At 39.1% G+C, this 17038-nt stretch overlaps 6 protein-coding genes across 11 annotated transcripts; 4 read left to right on the forward strand and 2 right to left on the reverse strand.

Annotated features, from left to right (window-relative positions):
* Positions 1–1495: 1495 nt before the first annotated feature.
* On the reverse strand, positions 1496–3438 carry LOC103837368 (PLASMODESMATA CALLOSE-BINDING PROTEIN 1). Its single transcript, XM_009113729.3, has 4 exons — positions 3198–3438; positions 2576–2815; positions 2293–2326; positions 1496–1931 (listed from the first exon to the last, which is right to left on the reverse strand). The coding sequence occupies exons 1-4, from the start codon at positions 3247–3249 to the stop codon at positions 1658–1660; spliced, it is 600 nt and encodes a 199-aa protein (XP_009111977.1). The 5' UTR covers positions 3250–3438; the 3' UTR covers positions 1496–1657.
* Positions 3439–3462: 24 nt separating this feature from the next.
* On the reverse strand, positions 3463–7245 carry LOC103837369 (protein LEO1 homolog). Of its 2 annotated transcripts, none has more exons than XM_009113731.3 (11): positions 7010–7245; positions 6485–6801; positions 6110–6239; positions 5807–6010; positions 5466–5636; positions 4885–5016; positions 4544–4723; positions 4315–4443; positions 4143–4247; positions 3813–4058; positions 3463–3723 (listed from the first exon to the last, which is right to left on the reverse strand). In XM_009113731.3, exons 1-11 carry the CDS (start codon positions 7130–7132, stop codon positions 3598–3600), a joined length of 1863 nt encoding a protein of 620 aa, XP_009111979.1. In that variant the 5' UTR covers positions 7133–7245; the 3' UTR covers positions 3463–3597. The 2 variants fall into 2 exon arrangements, with proteins under 2 accessions (XP_009111979.1, XP_009111978.1); XM_009113730.3 differs by having other exon boundaries at positions 3813–4064.
* A 45-nt stretch (positions 7246–7290) lies between these two features.
* Positions 7291–8850, forward strand: LOC103837370 (40S ribosomal protein S19-3). Its single transcript, XM_009113732.3, has 4 exons — positions 7291–7531; positions 7824–7914; positions 8003–8186; positions 8577–8850. The coding sequence occupies exons 1-4, from the start codon at positions 7319–7321 to the stop codon at positions 8650–8652; spliced, it is 564 nt and encodes a 187-aa protein (XP_009111980.2). The 5' UTR covers positions 7291–7318; the 3' UTR covers positions 8653–8850.
* A 190-nt stretch (positions 8851–9040) lies between these two features.
* Positions 9041–15083, forward strand: LOC103837483. Of its 3 annotated transcripts, none has more exons than XM_033279383.1 (10): positions 9041–9268; positions 11641–12011; positions 12307–12743; positions 12846–13103; positions 13232–13351; positions 13451–13683; positions 13771–13963; positions 14055–14288; positions 14421–14578; positions 14659–15054. In XM_033279383.1, the coding sequence occupies exons 2-10, from the start codon at positions 11774–11776 to the stop codon at positions 14876–14878; spliced, it is 2091 nt and encodes a 696-aa protein (XP_033135274.1). In that variant the 5' UTR covers positions 9041–9268; positions 11641–11773; the 3' UTR covers positions 14879–15054. The 3 variants fall into 3 exon arrangements, with proteins under 3 accessions (XP_033135274.1, XP_018510409.1, XP_018510408.1); XM_018654893.2 differs by having other exon boundaries at positions 14424–14578; XM_018654892.2 differs by having other exon boundaries at positions 9050–9272; positions 11645–12011; positions 14659–15083.
* Positions 9974–11386, forward strand: LOC103837482. Its single transcript, XM_033280630.1, has 2 exons — positions 9974–10742; positions 10863–11386. Exons 1-2 carry the CDS (start codon positions 9974–9976, stop codon positions 11384–11386), a joined length of 1293 nt encoding a protein of 430 aa, XP_033136521.1.
* Positions 15084–15315: 232 nt separating the features above from the next.
* Positions 15316–16980, forward strand: LOC103837373 (phytochrome-interacting ankyrin-repeat protein 2). Of its 3 annotated transcripts, XM_018654895.2 has the most exons (3): positions 15316–15532; positions 15679–15717; positions 15927–16197. In XM_018654895.2, exons 1-3 carry the CDS (start codon positions 15331–15333, stop codon positions 16124–16126), a joined length of 441 nt encoding a protein of 146 aa, XP_018510411.2. In that variant the 5' UTR covers positions 15316–15330; the 3' UTR covers positions 16127–16197. The 3 variants fall into 3 exon arrangements, with proteins under 3 accessions (XP_018510411.2, XP_018510410.1, XP_009111983.2); XM_018654894.2 differs by lacking the exon at positions 15679–15717 and having other exon boundaries at positions 15342–15527; positions 15927–16980; XM_009113735.3 differs by lacking the exon at positions 15679–15717 and having other exon boundaries at positions 15350–15532; positions 15927–16980.
* The last annotated feature ends 58 nt before the right edge of the window (positions 16981–17038 follow it).

The following is a 17038-nucleotide window of genomic DNA, read 5'->3' on the forward strand; positions in this document are numbered from 1 at the left end:
TTATTATATATTTGGATGGACTAACGTTACAAAAAAAAATGTTGTAATGCTTCTCAATTAATATATAAAAGATCGGTCTTTAGATAATGACAATGACGAACAGAGAGAAGAAGTCTTCTAATGGTTAAATATGATTCCCCTCACGTAAACGTCGCTTATGTCTAACATGTAACTTAGTATTTATTTTATATTTGTTTTGTATTCGGTGATAATTATATATTTATAGTCTCATGATTGATGAATGATATCTTTAGTCTTTCTTTTTTGTTTCTTCATGTGTCAACCTTTTACTAAATTATTACTAAATCTAAATGCTTAAAAGCATGGTCTCAGCATTTCTTAAACAATTATATCATGAAATGACAACATAACGTGCGGTGTTGAATAAGCAAATTGGGAGGAAAACAATTTTTTTAACTGTTGAATTAATCAATGAAACTAAATTATATTTTCTAAAAAATATTCTAAAAAATTAGGATGAAGAAACAATGAACAACATTTGAATCCTTCCAATGAAAAATATAGCTCAAAAGTTCACGATTTACACCAGAAAGATGTCCTTTATTAGCGACTTCCAATTCCAAGTGCTTTTATAAAGTTTAAAAAACTGATTTTTCAAAAATAGTCCAAAGAATTACATTCCAATATCTAAATGGATTATTTAAAACTAGTTTTTATATATGCTATATGCAAATTGAATAAAACTAAAATATAAATAAGCAATCCACTTAGTTTGACATACCAATGCATATCTGTCTTCGGTATATATACAAATGATCCGTCCAAAACTTTCATAGAATCAGTTATTTGACAACATATATAGCGTGAAGTCTTAATGGCATCTCCTAACCTCACTCTATTTTTTTTTCAAAATAGAATAAAAATAAAAATAGAGTAAAGATTGCTTTAACCTAACTCCAAATCTTATTCCATAAATAAAGTAATATATATTTGTTTGTTCATCACTGCATTATGGAGTGAGAAATTAAATAGAATTGAAGCATTTTTATTTCATTTTTATTTTTACTCTATTTTGGAATAAATAAATAGAGTATTTCATTGGAGATTGCCTAAAACTTATCTGAAAACACAACTATTCGTTACGCTCTATAATCACCTATTCAAATGACTACTAATATAAGTAGTACACCTTTTTAAGATGTTGACCATTCAAGTCAAGTTGGCCAATAACATTGATACTGTATAGTTTTGCATTGAAGGCTTATTCAATATTTTTGCTTTATGTTGGCCAATGATATTGACTTTCTTTTTTTTTCCGTAGGGTTGCCAGATTCATGCCTCTTAAAAAAACATATATGACATTTATATGTTTCATATAAACATTAAATAAATAAAAACTGTTCAAGAACACGGCTCAAATTCTAGTTGAACTTAAACTAAAAAACTGAATTGAAATTCAGTTTGGTTCGGCTGGTTTGTATCAAAATACCAGGCTGATTTAGAAGTATGTTTGGTTATAAAAATCTTGCAACAGTGGTCTTAATCTCGTTTTTTTTCAAGAAACACGAAATAAGATCATTTATATATAACATAGAGAACCAACCACACACATATATAGACTACAACTAAGCTAGACCAATGTCCTAGAGACAATAATAAGTAAGTGCACCAACAAAACCCCAAAACATTAACATCCTTAGAGCATCATCAAGAAATAACAGAATCCACTCAAAGAGATCAAGAGAAGGCGTGTGGACAGTTTGCTTGAGTACTTGAGAGCAAAGGCGCCGCTTTCTATTGAGTAATCAGGGTTAATCCCTGTTCCACTGGCTCCTGTGCTATTGTTTCCAAAACCTCCATTGGTTGAGGTTCCTGAATAAGGACTGTTGCCACCAGGAAGTGTGGTTGTGGTTGAGCTGCCTTTTGGATTGGTTGTGCCAGGAGTCATAGTGGTGCTACCTCCAGAGCCGCTGGATAAAGACAAAAAGTGACAAATTACATCAAAGAGAGTACCAGACAAGAAACAATCACTCTGGGAGACCCATAAATGAAGCTTGTCCTATGAAATTTATAACCAGGCCAAGTCTATGATGAACTGAAAATGATCTAATGGAAGAACTTAAAATTAAATTCATATTTTAAACTCAAACACTCTAACTAAAGAAAAGAGTCAGATTCTAATAACTGATGGGTCAAAAATATTAGAGATTAAAGACAACCATTAAGTATAATGCGATATCAATCATGAACACAGATATGCGTTGAGACTGCTTTCCAATAAAATATTTGAACTAATTATTGACATAATTAAAAGTTTGGTTAAAAGCATACCTGGCACTAGTTGGGAAGGTACATCCTGAATAACCTGTATAAAAAAGTTTTCAACAAACTCAGAAAATGTTAATACATTGATTATTATCCACAGAACTGAAGCTAGAAACTAGTCTTCATCAGGCATTTAGCACTAAAGGAATCCTAACGATCAGTTCAAAAAAGCATTGAAGTTTGTTTAGCATTGTGTTCTCATGTCAAAGTTCCTCAAATGTACATTGTATTGTATATCAAAGATGAATAAAATCAAGAGAGCAGTCAAATGAGGATGGTTGAGGCTAACTTGGATCAGTGTTAGTTGGCGTGGCAGTGCCACTGAAATCACAAGTGCCTGGAGCTTGACCCTTCTTTTGGAAGAAGCTATTGACTGCGTAGCTGCAATGAGACCTAACATTGTCAGGGTTAAAGCAAGGTGCTTTTGGGTGAGTGGGATTACAGTCTGCTCCATTTCCACAGGCATAATCTAATGTATTCTGTAGCACTGTATCACTAATCCCTGTTTTGCACACACACCATGAGGCACCTACATAGACCAAGAAAAAAAAAGAGAGGCAATGTTTAGTGATTGATTTAAGTTACCATGTCACTCCATTCTCTTTGTTCTATGTTTAAGCCAACAAGATTTGGGAAAACTTGGAACTTTTCTTGACTACATAAACAAGAAGATGAAATGAGACACGAACAGAGGAAAAAAATCTTGAATTTATTTTTCGTTATTCAAAGTACAAGCAACTAAAGAAACAGGAGTCTATCAATGGTAAATTTCAATCTTTCTATCAATGGCATAAGACTCGGGAACAGTAAAACCCTTGACTGCTACAAGAATCTTTTTAACTAGAGCCAAAAGGCTTCAGATAAGGGCAGTGAGAATGCCAAGAAAGCTGAAGAGGAGTGGAATTTCTTACTAGAGTGGCCAGCCATGGCTAGAAGGAGAAGTGAAAGAACAAGAACAGCCATAGATGCGTTCAGACAAAATGTCACAGTTGTTCTCTCTAAAAAGAAAATAATGAAGATAGAGCAAGTGGAGAAAACAGTGGGAGTGAGTGTCTGGCTACTTGTGTTGTAGAGAGATGTGTAAGATGAGAGTGTCTACTTGTTGTGTGTCGTCTTCTGTCTCTTCTCAAAACCCTCTTGAGAGCTTTTCGCATCATTAGCTCGTGTAGACTTTTGTTAAGTACGTATATGTTTTCGAGATTTAAAGAAGACACATTGTATTATTGTTGGTAAAAATCTTACATCTAGTTGCAGTCCGCATTATAAAAAAAAAGTTAATGAAACGGGACAGTGAAAGGTTTAAGAAAATTGCTAATCTTCGTCACTGTCATAAACCATGGCCATACGACGATGCGTAGGAGCTTTTCTCGGAGGAGACTCCTCCTCATCCGACTCGATCCCTTTTCTTTTCCGGCCACTTCCTCGGTCCTTCTCTGCCTGCATTCACCACAACATAACATTACAATCTGAGAATGATCCTTCTCATTACGAACAACATAACCCTTTTTTTGGTTTACTTTCCGTACCTCAGCTTCTTCATCTTCTTCTGAATATCTGTTAGCTTTTCCGTCTTCTTCCTCATCGTCTTCTTCTGCATGTTCCTCGTACTCATCTTCTGGTTCCTTGACTCTTTTACGGGAACGTGGCCTTTCCTCCTCTTCTTCCTCTTCTTCAGTCTCATACTCTGATTCCTCTCTCTCGCTCTCTGAATACTCCGCTTGACGCCTTGTCGGCCTCGCTGAACTCATTGAAGACCTCCCCGGAAAGCCTTTCTGGCTCTGATTAGGAGAAGCGGTTACACAATTATTTAATTTTATTATTTGCAATTCCGAAAAATGTGAATATGTTTTGTTTACCTTCTTGGCGCTCATAATTCTTCGTTCCCGTTGCGCTTCAGCTTCCAGATCCTCCTCATAGCCACGGTTTGAGCGGTGAGAACCATAGTGGTCTGTCTCTTCATCCTAGTTCCAGCAAACAAATTAGTCTACTTCTGTAATCTTTGATTTAGAATATGGAAAGAACACAAACCTCTTCGAGAGCATCCTCCAAGTACCCAGTGGAAAGTTGCCTCCTTGCAACAGGAAGTGGATACTTGCGCTTGATTTTCTCCCTTGCTTGACTCAGCTTTGTACTAGCCTTGAGGTTTTGGCTTTCCATCTGGTGAAAAATTTGATATTATCAAATGAGGAAAAGTCTACAACTTCAGACAATGAAATTACAATTGGTTTTTGTTGGAGCTCAGTGAAGAAGAGGTTACCCTTTCTCTCTTCTCCTTCTCCCTCTCAGGGTCAATGTCAGTGACACAGTTCTTAACTTTGAAGTCCTTCTTTTCCCTCGAGTCAAGAAGGGCTGTCAAAAGCCTATGGGAATTTGACGTTAGAGATGATGGAATAAATCTCATTTTCTTCAAAATTCTTCCTTGCGATTGAAGGATTCCCTACAACGACATCCAAATAAGGCAAGAGGTGAGAAGCTAGTAAATAGAATCATATGGGTTCTATGAAAGCATTTAGTTGATCGTTGGTTCGAGTCCTAGGAGGATGGAACAACAACAAATCTATCTGTTAACACTAAGCAGAAGGCATGGCGAATTAGCACCTTTTCATGTTTGAGTAAAAGGTGATTCTGGTCTTGTCGTGCATCTTGTTCAGTTATATCAAGAACTTCGTTTCCTATCAATAGCTGTAAGCTTCCATCTGACCACCTTACAAATCGAGCATTACTTTCACTCTGCATATGAACATAACAGGACATTAGTAGACTGCAGCAGAAGTAAGGAAAAAGTAGAACATAAATGCAATACGCAACGGACCAACCAAACAAAGACTAAAATACTCTTGTTTATAGGCAGGTTTCAAATAAATCTCTAAAGGATTAGAAAAACTGCTCAACAGAGACAATCGTAATATGTCACTCTAACCATATGAACACATGCTCGTAAGGAACAGCACAAAGGAACCTAATCTCGAATACATACTGCATCCAAGGTATGTATGTGCCTGTATTAGCATCATTGAACATATGATATCTATCAGCAAAATATTTGTAACTTTACCACGAAATGCCAGTTGATGAAATTGGTGGAGCAGAAGTACTAGCAATAGGAAACATACATAGCAGCATCACAGCTTTGACGGAAAATTTTGAAAGGGAAAAGATTTGAAGAAGTGTACACTTACATATGTTTTACCATCTCGACCCTTAACAAACCTATGGCGCACAATATTGTTAACCAGACGAATACGCGTCTTTTCTCCATCTCTCTCAAATGTGTCTTCCTCAACAAATGTCTTGGCGTCAAATGGATTTGGATCAATGCCCATGATACTGGAAACTTTTATCATGTTCATCTGAAATATATCAAAGAGAAAAAGGTCATGGGAAAAGTTCACCACATTCTTTTGATCTAAAAATGGGATTTAAGAATATAAGACTGAATAGCATTCTCCTATACAACAAATGACCCTTCATGCTAAGTAAATGCAGAAGCATGTTTCAAGGCAACATAAAGCACATATACCTTTTCGGGATCACCTGGAGGAGGGCGGAAAGGAACTTCCACTTCCAAAGGGGGGCCAACTGGTCTCTCCCTGTGCCTAACTTCAACACGCTCATCTTCTGACTCGTATCGAGGATCCTCTTCAGGGGCCATATCATCATCAAGCATCATATCGTCAGGTCTCTGATCCTTCTCAGAGCCCTCTTCATCTTCAATTGGCGATCTCTGAAAAAATCGAAATCTCAGCATGCCCACGTGCAAAGTCCTACAGTTTCTAAAAGAAAGCAAAAAACTGGAAAAGAAACAGCCATGCTGTAAACTCACAGGTTCATCAGCCTCAATGTCATTCCGAACATACTCTTCTGCATCTTCATCATCCGAAGATCCAAATACATTACGAATGTTAACGTCTGACTGCGCAACAGGAGCCTCTTCCTTCTCCTGACTAGGTGACCTACACGCCATGCCATTTTTCCATTTACGACATACAAAGTGAACCATAAGAAAATTGGCAATCCAATGAATCTCAAATACTCTCAGATGACTAGCAAGCATTATCAAATACATCAAAAGCACCACAATACCAAGTTCAAAGGAAGACACACAACAAACAAAGTGAACCATAAGAAAATAGGCAATCCAAGGAATCTCAAATACTCCTCAGTCTCAGCCACACAAAACAGCTAGAAAAGGGTGTACCTTGGACTCCTAGTCTGTTCAACCTCTTCATCTTCAGACTCATAACGCCTTTCGCCAGACCTCTCTGATCCACTCTCAACAACATCTCGTCTCCTCGTTGTAGCTACTCTCTCTTCATCTCCTTCTTCTTCTTCGCTTTCCTCACGTGGATCAGCAACATCCCCTTCCTGCGAACTCTCCTCCCTCTCACCCTCACTTTCTCCTTCACCAGGTTCTACAACGCCCTGTTCCCCGTCAGACTCAGCTTCAGGCTCACCGTGGACTTCAATCTCAGCTTCACCTTCTTCCCCAGGCTCCACCCCTCCCTCTGCCTCATCCTATTAGTGTTTTGATTCGATAAAAACGTTAAACACACAATTCAAGAAACCAAATAACACCATGGATTACAAAATCTACTCCCACATGCCATGGAATCACTCAATTAGCTATCGCAATACTCAAACATTCCAAGAAAATTCGAGAAACCAAAACAATCGTCAGGGAACGAACGAAGCCCTAGGGAGCTATTAGAGAGAGAGGGATTACGGAAGGATAGTGGGGCTGAGGATTGGACTCGTGTTCGGAATCGATCTCTTCTTCTTCCTCCTCGGAGTTATCTCCGAAGAGATTCTGCATCATCTCAGATCTCTTTACTTCTCCCGCCACCATCTTCGCCTGAACAGTGATCGTAATCTGAGCTCCGACGTAGGGTTAATTAACTCTTCAAGAATCAATTTTATGGAAAAAAAAAAAAAAGTAAAAAACATTAACATTAATAATACAGATAACGGGCCAGAAATATTTCACAGGCCCAATAAGAGCCCATGATCCAAAATAATAAGGGTAATTATGTAAATGCCCACACATTTCCTCACAAGAACTCCTCAAAACCCTATTTTCGTTTTTTTTTATTCTTACTCCCAAAGCACAGCGCCGCCGCCAGAATCACAAGGAGGAGGAGAAGAACAAGAGGCGCAGGCAGCAACAATGACAGGCAAGACGGTGAAGGATGTCTCTCCACACGAGTTCGTCAAGGCTTACGCTGCCCATCTCAAGCGCTCCGGAAAGGTAGAATCTCACGATTATAAGCTTTTGGCATGTATCCTTCTTTACTAGCTTGGTGTTTGGGATTAGGGTTAGATGAGAGTGCAACGAGAGATGTTGAATTTGAAACTTGAAATTGGCCATGAAGTCTACGAATCACTACTGTAAATTTCAGTAAAGTTTGATCCTTTTTTTGTGGGTCTCTTTACATTTGTCTCTGTGGATGAGGTTTCAGTTAGACTGTATCGGTATTGGATGCTTGTTTTGGTTTTTGGTTGGTGTATAACCATATACAATATTGTACCTTTTGATGTAGATTGAGTTGCCTGCTTGGACAGACATAGTGAAGACTGGTAAACTTAAGGAGCTTGCTCCTTATGACCCTGACTGGTACTACATCAGAGCTGGTATGCATATTGTATTCACTTAGCTAATGATGGTTTTGTTGTGTCTTGTTGTTTGAGATTGAAAGTTGGAACTCTTTTTTTTTTGTAGCGTCCATGGCGAGGAAAGTGTACCTGAGAGGTGGACTTGGAGTTGGTGCTTTCCGCAGGATCTATGGAGGAAGCAAGAGGAACGGAAGCCGACCTCCTCATTTCTGTAAGAGCAGTGGTGGCGTTGCTCGTCACATTCTTCAGCAGCTTCAGACCATGAACATTGTCGACCTTGACACCAAGGGGTTAGTTGTTTTTATCTAACATGATTCTATTCACTTACAAGAAAGGTCAATAAAAACTTAAAATTTGCAATTGAGAGCTGCTTAAAGGTGCAATTGTGACATGAGATTTGTCCATACATGACTCACTAGTTGAAATCTGCTCGGTTTTGTAACGTATTGGTACTGTTTCATTTACTGCTCTTACGAGAATTGTCGGAACGTGGTTTAAGCGCAGAACTCTAATGATAAGAAAGTCAATAAAAAAACTTGTGAACACCAATTTTATAGGCTCATAGTTAGACCTGCATAAGAAAGCTGCAACTTTGTAACCTGAGATTATCCAACCTTAGTACTAGCATATATGCTTCACTATATGAAATGCTTCACTATACTTAATTCTGATGTAACCAGGGGAAGGAAGATCACATCAAGTGGTGAGAGAGATCTTGACCAAGTCGCTGGAAGGATCGCAGCTGAAGCCATCTAAATGAAGATCATCATCACAATGGTTTATTGTCATTTCCAGAGTTTTTATGTTTTTTGAGTTTAGTTATTTGGATCGAGTTGCATTTAAAATCTTGAATGGATGTAACTTCACATTTTTGTGTTGATGAGATTTTCACTTTTTTTACTCTTTTTAATTATCAGCGACTTTTGGCTATATATTTGAAATTATTTCTGATTTTCCTAACCTCTAAATTTACAATCACACAAATGTTTACTAATTCGTTTAAACTTTAAACTAATTCAGATTTATTTCTCATTTATTAAAAAGTTTCATTAGGAAATGAAAGATATTAAATAATATATTAATCAGAAGGCATCGTATTAATTGATCAAATTTGTTAAACTATAGGCCTTACTAATCAATCCAAATTTCGAGTTTTATTCCTGCTAATTACCGATGTGCTTTTATTACAGCAAGCAGGTATCTCTCGTTGTCTGATTGGCGTGCTTTTAATTTGCTGACGTGGTAGAATACAATTTTCAATAAGTAGCTCATAGTACAATGAAAAAGCTGACTTAAGCTAAGAAAGCTGAAAGGTTTCTTCATCGACATGGGAAAGCAATAAACATCATAGACAAAGCAGATTGTGAGATTACTTAGAGCAGCCCCATTAGAGGTTTTAGACAGGTTCATGGGCTCAGTATCATAGGGCCGGACCATTAAAAATAAAGATTAAATGGGTTATTTCTCGCGACCCGCCCCTTACGAGTGACCCCGTCCGATACGGGTTCACACCACGTGTCGCGAATTGATTGGAGACGCGGCGTCGACGTCAGGCGGTGGAAAGGGGAGAGAGATTCATTTCTCTCTTTTGTCTCGAAAACTCTAGGGTTTCTTCCTCCCGGCGAAACCCCGTGCGACGACGATCTCTGTCCCTATTTCTCGAATTTGCTCCATCGATTCGACGAGTTATTGTCTCCTCTACTAACAGAGGTGGGTCTCGACTGGAATCTCCTTTATATTGATGTCGTTTTGGTTTCGAAATCGAGTTAGGGGAAATTTCAATTTTTTTTTTTTACGATTTAGGGTTCGAAATCGAGAAGGGTTTTGATTTAATGCTGTATTACCTCGTCTACGGGTTCGATTTATAGTTTTAAGGTTCGATTCTCGCGGATTGGAAATCGAAAAGGGTTTTTCGAGTTAGGGTTCAAAATAGAATTTGGGGGTTTCGATAAGTGGGTTTAGATCTTGTACTGGGTTCGATTCACGGTTTTGACTACTTTTGTCTCAATCGATTCACGGTTTTGATTATTTTTGATTCAATAGAAAAGGGTTAATCAATTTCATTTCTCTGTTTCAGATGGATCCCTCAGCCGAGATAACAGATTTTAAGAGGAAGCAGGAGTTCATCGACCACCTGTACAACGTTGCCGATTCGTCATATGGGATGCCGACAAGCTGTCCGTGTGGTGGTAGAATCATCGACGAGGTTCGGGTGAAGGAGGAGTACGACACGCGTCCCGGGAAGCGCTTCTTCAGCTGCATAAACTACGAGATGTTTGACGAAGAATTTGATAATATCATCGACTCCCTACTAGATGTTCAAACCAACAAGCCCAAAAAAAGAGCTTATATTGAAAGAGATCGGGAACAAGGACACATTCAACTATGGAACGACTATTTCCACGAAAATCCCACTTACCCGCCGGTGATGTTTAGGCGGCGTTTTCGAATGAACAAACCCTTGTTCCTCCGCATTGTTGATCGCCTTACTACTGAAGTTCCATACTTTCAGCAAAGAAGAAATGCTCACGGCAGGTACGGCCTATCACCACTTCAAAAATGTACTGCAGCTATACGTATGCTCGCATATGGTCAATCTGGAGATACGTATGACGAATATCTTCGACTTGGTGAAAGTACTGCACTTTTATGTTTAGAACATTTCACTAATGGGATAGTACAATTGTTTGGAGTTGAGTATCTAAGAACACCAACACCGGAAGATCTTCAACGATTACTCGACATTGGCGAGAAGCGCGGGTTTCCCGGGATGATAGGCAGCATTGATTGTATGCATTGGCAGTGGAAGAACTGTCCAACGGCTTGGAGAGGCCAATACACCCGTGGTTCAGGAAAACCAACAATTGTCTTAGAGGCTGTGGCATCAGAAGATCTTTGGATATGGCACGCATTTTTCGGATTACCAGGTACCCTCAACGATATCAATGTTCTTGATCGGTCACCAGTTTTTGATGATATACTGCAAGGTCGAGCCCCTAAAGTTAAATTCAAGGTCAACAACCACACTTACCGTATGGCGTACTACCTTACTGACGGAATTTATCCGAATTGGTCAACATTTATCCAATCCATCCCACTTCCTCAAGGTCCTAAAGCTGAGCTATTTGCCCAACGTCAAGAATCCACCAGAAAAGATGTCGAACGTGCTTTCGGGGTTTTGCAATCGAGGTTTGCAATAGTTAAAAACCCTGCTCTACTATGGGACAAGGAAAAGATAGGGAAAATTATGAGAACTTGTGTCATATTGCACAATATGATAGTGGAGGACGAACGAGACGGATACAGTCTTACTGATACATCTGAGTTCGAGTCAGGAGAGTCAAGCAGAGGTTCGAAGGTCAAAACGAGAGAAAGTTTGCATGCACATAATATGCTAGGCATGCGCAATGAACTTCGGGATTCAGGAAAACATGATAGGTTGAAAGCTGATTTAGTTGAAAATGTATGGCAAAAATTCGGTAATGAATAATCTTTCTATGTTCATCAATTATCAATGTAATGAATAAAATTTTATAAATTATTATATTTTATTCATGTATTAAAAAAAAAATCAAAACTAAATTTTTTTAAAAAAACTATTATTTTAATTCCTATGAACCCCTTCTTCGGGTTCACTAATGGAGAAGTACAAAATCAAGAAGTTCATCACTATTCATGGTCCCACCATAAATATATTAAAAAATTGGTATGAACCCCAAAGGGGGGTTCACCAATGTAGATGCTCTTACCTACCTTTATAGCCATACCTTAGTAGAGAAGGAATGCGAGAGAGAATAGTAATCCTTTGTTCACACTTTTGCTTCATCTTAAGAACACCACAACTTGCGTCTTGTCTCCTATCTAGAAATCTACAGCGATGTCTATGGCAGAGTACTCCAAGGTCAAAACTTCGGTTTGGTGGGATATAGAGAACTGCGAGGTCCCTAAAGGATGGGATGCTCATGCGATTGCGCAGAACGTTGGTTCTTCTCTGTTGGATATGAACTACTGTGGTCCTGTCTCAATCCTTGCTTATGGTGACACCAACCTCATCCCTCACCATGTTCAGCAAGCTCTCTCTTCTACTGGTGTTGGCCTTAACCACGTCCCTGCAGGTTTTCTTTCTCATAAAACACTTCTTTGGTTTTGGTTACTGTTAGTAGTTAGTTGATGATGAATCCAAGATCTTTACTTTGAGGCTTTGACTTTGGGTTGTCTATAGTTTAACTTGTGCTCATCGTATGAGTGTGTGTTTTAGAGTTTCTGTTGCTTAGATGGTGTTGGAGTAATATATAAAGGATTTGGACTACTCTATTTACGGCCAATTGATTTTAAGTGGGAAGTCCAAAAAATTTATTAGATGATGATCCCGGGTTGATGGGTTTTGTTTATGCTATGTGATCTTGACAGGAGTGAAAGATGCGAGTGATAAAAAGATTCTAGTTGATATGTTGCTGTGGGCTGTAGACAACCCTGCACCAGCCAACATCATGCTCATCTCAGGTGATAGGGACTTCTCCAATGCTCTTCACCAGCTAAGTATGAGGAGGTACACCATTCTTCTCGCTCAGCCTCCACGTGCCTCGGCTCCGCTTGTCGCTGCTGCTAAAAATGTATGGCTCTGGACAAGCTTAGCATCAGGAGGTCCTCCTCTTACCAGTGGTGAATCCTCTGGACCGGTCAACAATGGACGCTGTAATGTCTCTCATCCAGTTTCTGAACTAGCTGGAGCTAGTAAGGATCACAAAACCAGAGATAACCACGTTCTGAGAGAACCCACAAGAGAATCTGTTACTCCTTCTGATAGCTTCAGAGCACACCACTCAGATCAAAGACAGACATCTCAGGTAAACTACATGCTTACTTTCTTTTGTATCTTTTACTTAAAGATGGTTTTGTCTGAGAAAACTAAGGAAAGAAAAATAAACTGTATGGTTTTTTTTGTGCAGGCTGCGTTTGTAGCCAGTCATAAAGCTCATGCTAGTCTTTCAGCCAAACCTAGACAGGAAGCAGATGTTGTGGAACCTGTTCTGTGTACGGTTTGCCAGATCAGTTGTATCAGTAAGGAGGCATATGCAAGTCACAAGTATGGTAAAAGACACCGACACAACTTGGAGCTGCAATCAGGTAAGGTTCCGGGACAAGCTGTGTTTCCTAAGGAGGTTATGACAAGACAGAACAGAAGAATAAGAAGAAGGTCAAGGAAGGTAGGACTAGACCATATGCTGACTATGCTTGTCGTTTGTGCAATTTTGACATGCCAGAGTCAAGTTGTCTTTGACTCTCATGCTGAGTCACATAAGATTAGATGCTTGATATATTGCTGTTGGTTCAGGCACTCATTGATTCAAAGAAGCTCCAAGAGAAAGGTGTTGGAGAAAAGTTTCAACCAAGAGAAGCAATTGCACAGTCTCAGTTTCAAGAGAAGCATGTTGCAATGGTGAATCAATCAGAGGCAAGTTTTTTTGACTTTTGGTTAAAACATATATGAGAGAGTCTTAACTCTGATAAAAAACAAAGAATGAAGCCTTATGTAATAATGTGGTTGGATCAGGAGGTTGAAGAGAAAGGTGAGGGAGAAAAGTCTCGACCAGTAGAAACAATCACAGAGTCTCTGTTGCAGTCTCAAAACACTCAAGAGAACAACACCAAGTGCTTTGAGAAGCAAAGCAAAGAGCTCAGAGAGATACTATTTGGCACCTTAGAAAGCAGTGTAAAAGAAAAACTTCCAAGAACTAAAGACCAGGCAGAGACTGTTAACAAACAGCTTTTAAATGAAGAAGCAAGGTAAATATTGCTATGAAAAAAAATCATTTACCTCTAATAATATTATGAAACTTGTGTTCACAGAGAATGTTTTGATGGCATTGTCAGGCCTTTAAACCAGTCTCAAGGAGCAACTGATAATCACTTAGGGGAAGTGAAGAAGAAGCAGAAGGAGGTGATGGAACGCCGAGCGATCACACCTAGATCTAGGCTTTGTCATCATTGCGTAGTGATTTGTGATAGCCAAGGTGTTTCAACACTGGTCTGCGGTAACATATATCATTGGACAAACCACCCTTTGGTAGTCACTGACACAGCTTACTTCTTGTGTCTTTTTTTTTTAACTGATATCAACTCCAATTTGACTCTTTTTTTTTTTACTCTTGATGTAGGCTGACTTTGTAGATGATGCTGTGTGGTGCCAAGTCTGCCAGACTAGATGCAACAGCAAGGCTGCATATGAAAATCACACCTATGGGAAAAAACATCGACAAAACTTGGAGTTGCAATCTGCCAAGAATGAAAACATGTCTAAAGGACAAGACAAGCTTTCTGAGGAGAATGCAAAGGACCAAACCGCCTTTGATTCTCACAACCATGCTGCCAAGGTCAAGGAACAAACAGATGTAAGTTTAAAGTTTTACAAACAGCCCTAAGAGTTATATATAAAATGTGTTATATATAACTCTTAGGGCTGCATAGGAGTATATACATAGTGAAACAAAGAGAAAGAAGCTAAAACTAGATTATTGCTGTAGAAGGCATTTGTTGACTCAAAGAAAAATCAAGAAGAAAGTGATCAAGGGGTACAAGAAGAAGATAAAGAGGAAGTGAAGGAGGTAAACGCACTATCCGAGAACCTAGTGCATGTTTTCAACGGACTGAATCGAGAGTCTAGAATACCCAAAGAATCGAGGTAATAAGAGCCAACAATCACTGGACTTGCGTCTAGCATTCTAGTAAAGTATCTATTAATGGTTAATATTGGTGTTACAGAGGATGTTTGGATGTAATTCCTGAGAGAGTACAAATGCCACCAGATGTGAATGTGAATGTGAACGGGAAGTTTGAAGATGAGTCCAAGCACAAACAGGAAGGTGAAAAGGAGTGTGCAGGAGGAGGTAAGGAGCATCTTGGAGAGGCTGGGAAAAGGGAAGAGAGTAAGAAGGTCCATGTTGATAACTTATGGACACGCCTTTGGTGGGGAAAGAGTTAAATATCTAAGGCTGGAATTTGAATTGATGGAAACTAATAATATGTATGTAGTACGTTAATTGTGTGAATAGCATGTGTTATGTTGGCAGCAATGTTGTGTGTGAAACCAATTACGTGAAAAAATGAATAATTGGATGAGTTATTATTATTAACATCAATTGTTCTTATATTGTTATATACCTTTCTGTCTGTATTTGTATTTGATATTACTACTGAACTTGAGTTTAATGATGTTCTTGGTCTTGGAAGGATATGCCAATTAAACTTCATATGCAAGCAAGAACCACCTCCACTCCAGCACTAGTTTTTTTTCCCCAAAGTACATAAACACACAAGGTTAACCGGAAACTGAACCGGGAAATTAAAATCTGAAACCCGGGTTTATAATGGGCCAGACATTAAGGCCCGTTTATATTGGGCCGGTGTATAATAAACCTTTCTTTATTAAGGTGTATGAGTTGGCACATTCCACAAGAAATAGTAAACAAAACTCATTCCTCTTTCTTCTTCGATTCGATCGATTCTTCTTCATTCGACGCCAAAAAAAACCTAAGTGCTCTGCTGCAAACTCTTTGTTCCTCAGCGAGAAGAAAATCTATAACCAAGAGATTGGTTTCACCGATCTCTCTTCCTCTATATCTCCTCGCTGGGTACGGTACGAGCTTCTCCATTAAAAAAAACACTTGGGATTGAAATTGTTTCGGATCTGTGTGAAATTAGGAGCCTTTGATTGATAATTCCTTGATTCGATTGATTATTCTTGTGAGGGTATTGTTTAATTGGAGTTTTGGTGTCTTGTAGTAAAGTTAGCTGCATCACACAAAGCTGAGATTGTTGGAGGTTTGTGTTATTACATCTCAAAGATATTAGCTTTGATGTTTTCTTGTTTGTTCATATGGTTTTTGGGGTTTGTGCTATTACATCTCAAAGACTGTTAGTGTTAGTGTTAGGGGTTTTGGTGTTATCTCTCAAAGATATTGCCTTTGCTGTTTTTTTTTTTAATGGTTGTGTTCACTAATTTGGTTTTGTTCTTTTTCCTTTATTGACAGGTCTGTTTAAAATCAAATCTCAATGTCGTGGAGGATACTCCATAATCACTAGGCTCTCTTACCTTTTCAATCTCATGCTCACATTCTCTTCCTTGTCTATGGCGTTTACTCTCACCTCTCAAAAGCTCTGCGTCTTTGGCCCTGTGTTGAATCCCTCTTTCCCTTACTGCATCGCCAATCACTCCTCTGCCTCCCGTTAATTCATTTACACAACTCTTGCCTCCTTCAGTCTCTACTCTCGATATTTTACTTGTGGTACCTTCTTTAGACATTCCTGGGAGTCTCTACTTTAACTGAAGCTCAAGACCTATAATGATCCAAGACCAGCCTCTTGTTGTATTCTCCCTCCGGCGCAACTCCTTCAGACGCCGATCCTCCATAACCAACCTCGACGACAGAGGCTGGACTCCGCTCCACGTCAAAGCTCGAAAAGGCGATTTGAAATCCGTCAAGCAGCTGCTCGACCAAGGGTTTGATGTCAACGCTCTAGCGTGGGGACCTAAGTCGAAAGGAGTGAGCCCTCTTCACCTTGCTGCAGAGGGAGGTCATATAGAAGTCATGGATCTGCTCCTCGAGCGTGGGGCTAATATTGATGCGAGGACATGGGGCTCCTGCGGGTGGACTCCTCTCCATGCTGCGGCTAAAGAGCGGAAGAGAGAAGCTGTGAAGTTTCTGGTGGAGAATGGTGCGTTCTTGCCGGATGATATAAGTGATACGAGGTTTAATCCGCCGGTGCATTACTGTCATGGACTGGAGTGGGCGTATGAGGAGATGAAGAAGCTTAACAGCGAGTCTTCTTCTTCTGGTGGAGACACATCTTCCAGTTCCGAGAACTGAGTCTTGTTGCTGTGTTTTTTTTCTCAGGTCTTGCCGTTGAGGAAATGTCAGAACTCATCATTATGGTTTGTCAGAGAATGTTATGGTTTTGTGTTTGGTTTAAAATTGCTATATGTGAAACTGCTGGTATGCGATGCATAATAAATCTTCTGTATGTGATACTTTTGTTTGTTCTGGATTAAGCAAATATGAGCAAACTGGTTTGGTTTTGATTTCATCCGAGTTAATATGATTCTTCTAACAGGTTTATTTACACTTGAGCAAATCAATTAATC

Source organism: Brassica rapa, chromosome A09 (genome assembly GCF_000309985.2).
Source record: "Brassica rapa cultivar Chiifu-401-42 chromosome A09, CAAS_Brap_v3.01, whole genome shotgun sequence".
Classification (NCBI taxonomy): Eukaryota; Viridiplantae; Streptophyta; class Magnoliopsida; order Brassicales; family Brassicaceae; genus Brassica; species Brassica rapa.

Excerpts from the sequence above, each read along its gene's own strand:
- LOC103837368 (XM_009113729.3), bottom strand. The coding sequence starts at position 3,249 with ATGGCTGTTCTTGTTCTTTCACTTCTCCTTCTAGCCATGGCTGGCCAC. Across the intron at positions 2,816-3,197 it reads AGCCATGGCTGGCCACTCTA|GTGCCTCATGGTGTGTGTGC; the intron begins GTAAGAAATTCC and ends TGGTCTATGTAG. Across the intron at positions 2,327-2,575 it reads GCCAACTAACACTGATCCAA|GTTATTCAGGATGTACCTTC; the intron begins GTTAGCCTCAAC and ends TTTTTTATACAG.
- LOC103837369 (XM_009113730.3), bottom strand. The coding sequence starts at position 7,132 with ATGGTGGCGGGAGAAGTAAAGAGATCTGAGATGATGCAGAATCTCTTC. Across the intron at positions 6,011-6,109 it reads ACATTGAGGCTGATGAACCT|AGATCGCCAATTGAAGATGA; the intron begins GTGAGTTTACAG and ends CGATTTTTTCAG. Across the intron at positions 5,017-5,465 it reads GTCGAGATGGTAAAACATAT|AGTGAAAGTAATGCTCGATT; the intron begins GTAAGTGTACAC and ends GTTCATATGCAG.
- LOC103837370 (XM_009113732.3), top strand. The coding sequence starts at position 7,319 with ATGCCCACACATTTCCTCACAAGAACTCCTCAAAACCCTATTTTCGTT. Across the intron at positions 7,915-8,002 it reads CTGGTACTACATCAGAGCTG|CGTCCATGGCGAGGAAAGTG; the intron begins GTATGCATATTG and ends TTTTTTTTGTAG. Across the intron at positions 8,187-8,576 it reads GTCGACCTTGACACCAAGGG|GGGAAGGAAGATCACATCAA; the intron begins GTTAGTTGTTTT and ends TGATGTAACCAG.
- LOC103837482 (XM_033280630.1), top strand. The coding sequence starts at position 9,974 with ATGGATCCCTCAGCCGAGATAACAGATTTTAAGAGGAAGCAGGAGTTC. Across the intron at positions 10,743-10,862 it reads GAGAGGCCAATACACCCGTG|TTTTTGATGATATACTGCAA; the intron begins GTTCAGGAAAAC and ends ATCGGTCACCAG.
- LOC103837483 (XM_033279383.1), top strand. The coding sequence starts at position 11,774 with ATGTCTATGGCAGAGTACTCCAAGGTCAAAACTTCGGTTTGGTGGGAT. Across the intron at positions 13,684-13,770 it reads CTTTTAAATGAAGAAGCAAG|GCCTTTAAACCAGTCTCAAG; the intron begins GTAAATATTGCT and ends TGGCATTGTCAG. Across the intron at positions 14,289-14,420 it reads AGGTCAAGGAACAAACAGAT|AAGGCATTTGTTGACTCAAA; the intron begins GTAAGTTTAAAG and ends TTATTGCTGTAG.
- LOC103837373 (XM_018654894.2), top strand. The coding sequence starts at position 16,239 with ATGATCCAAGACCAGCCTCTTGTTGTATTCTCCCTCCGGCGCAACTCC.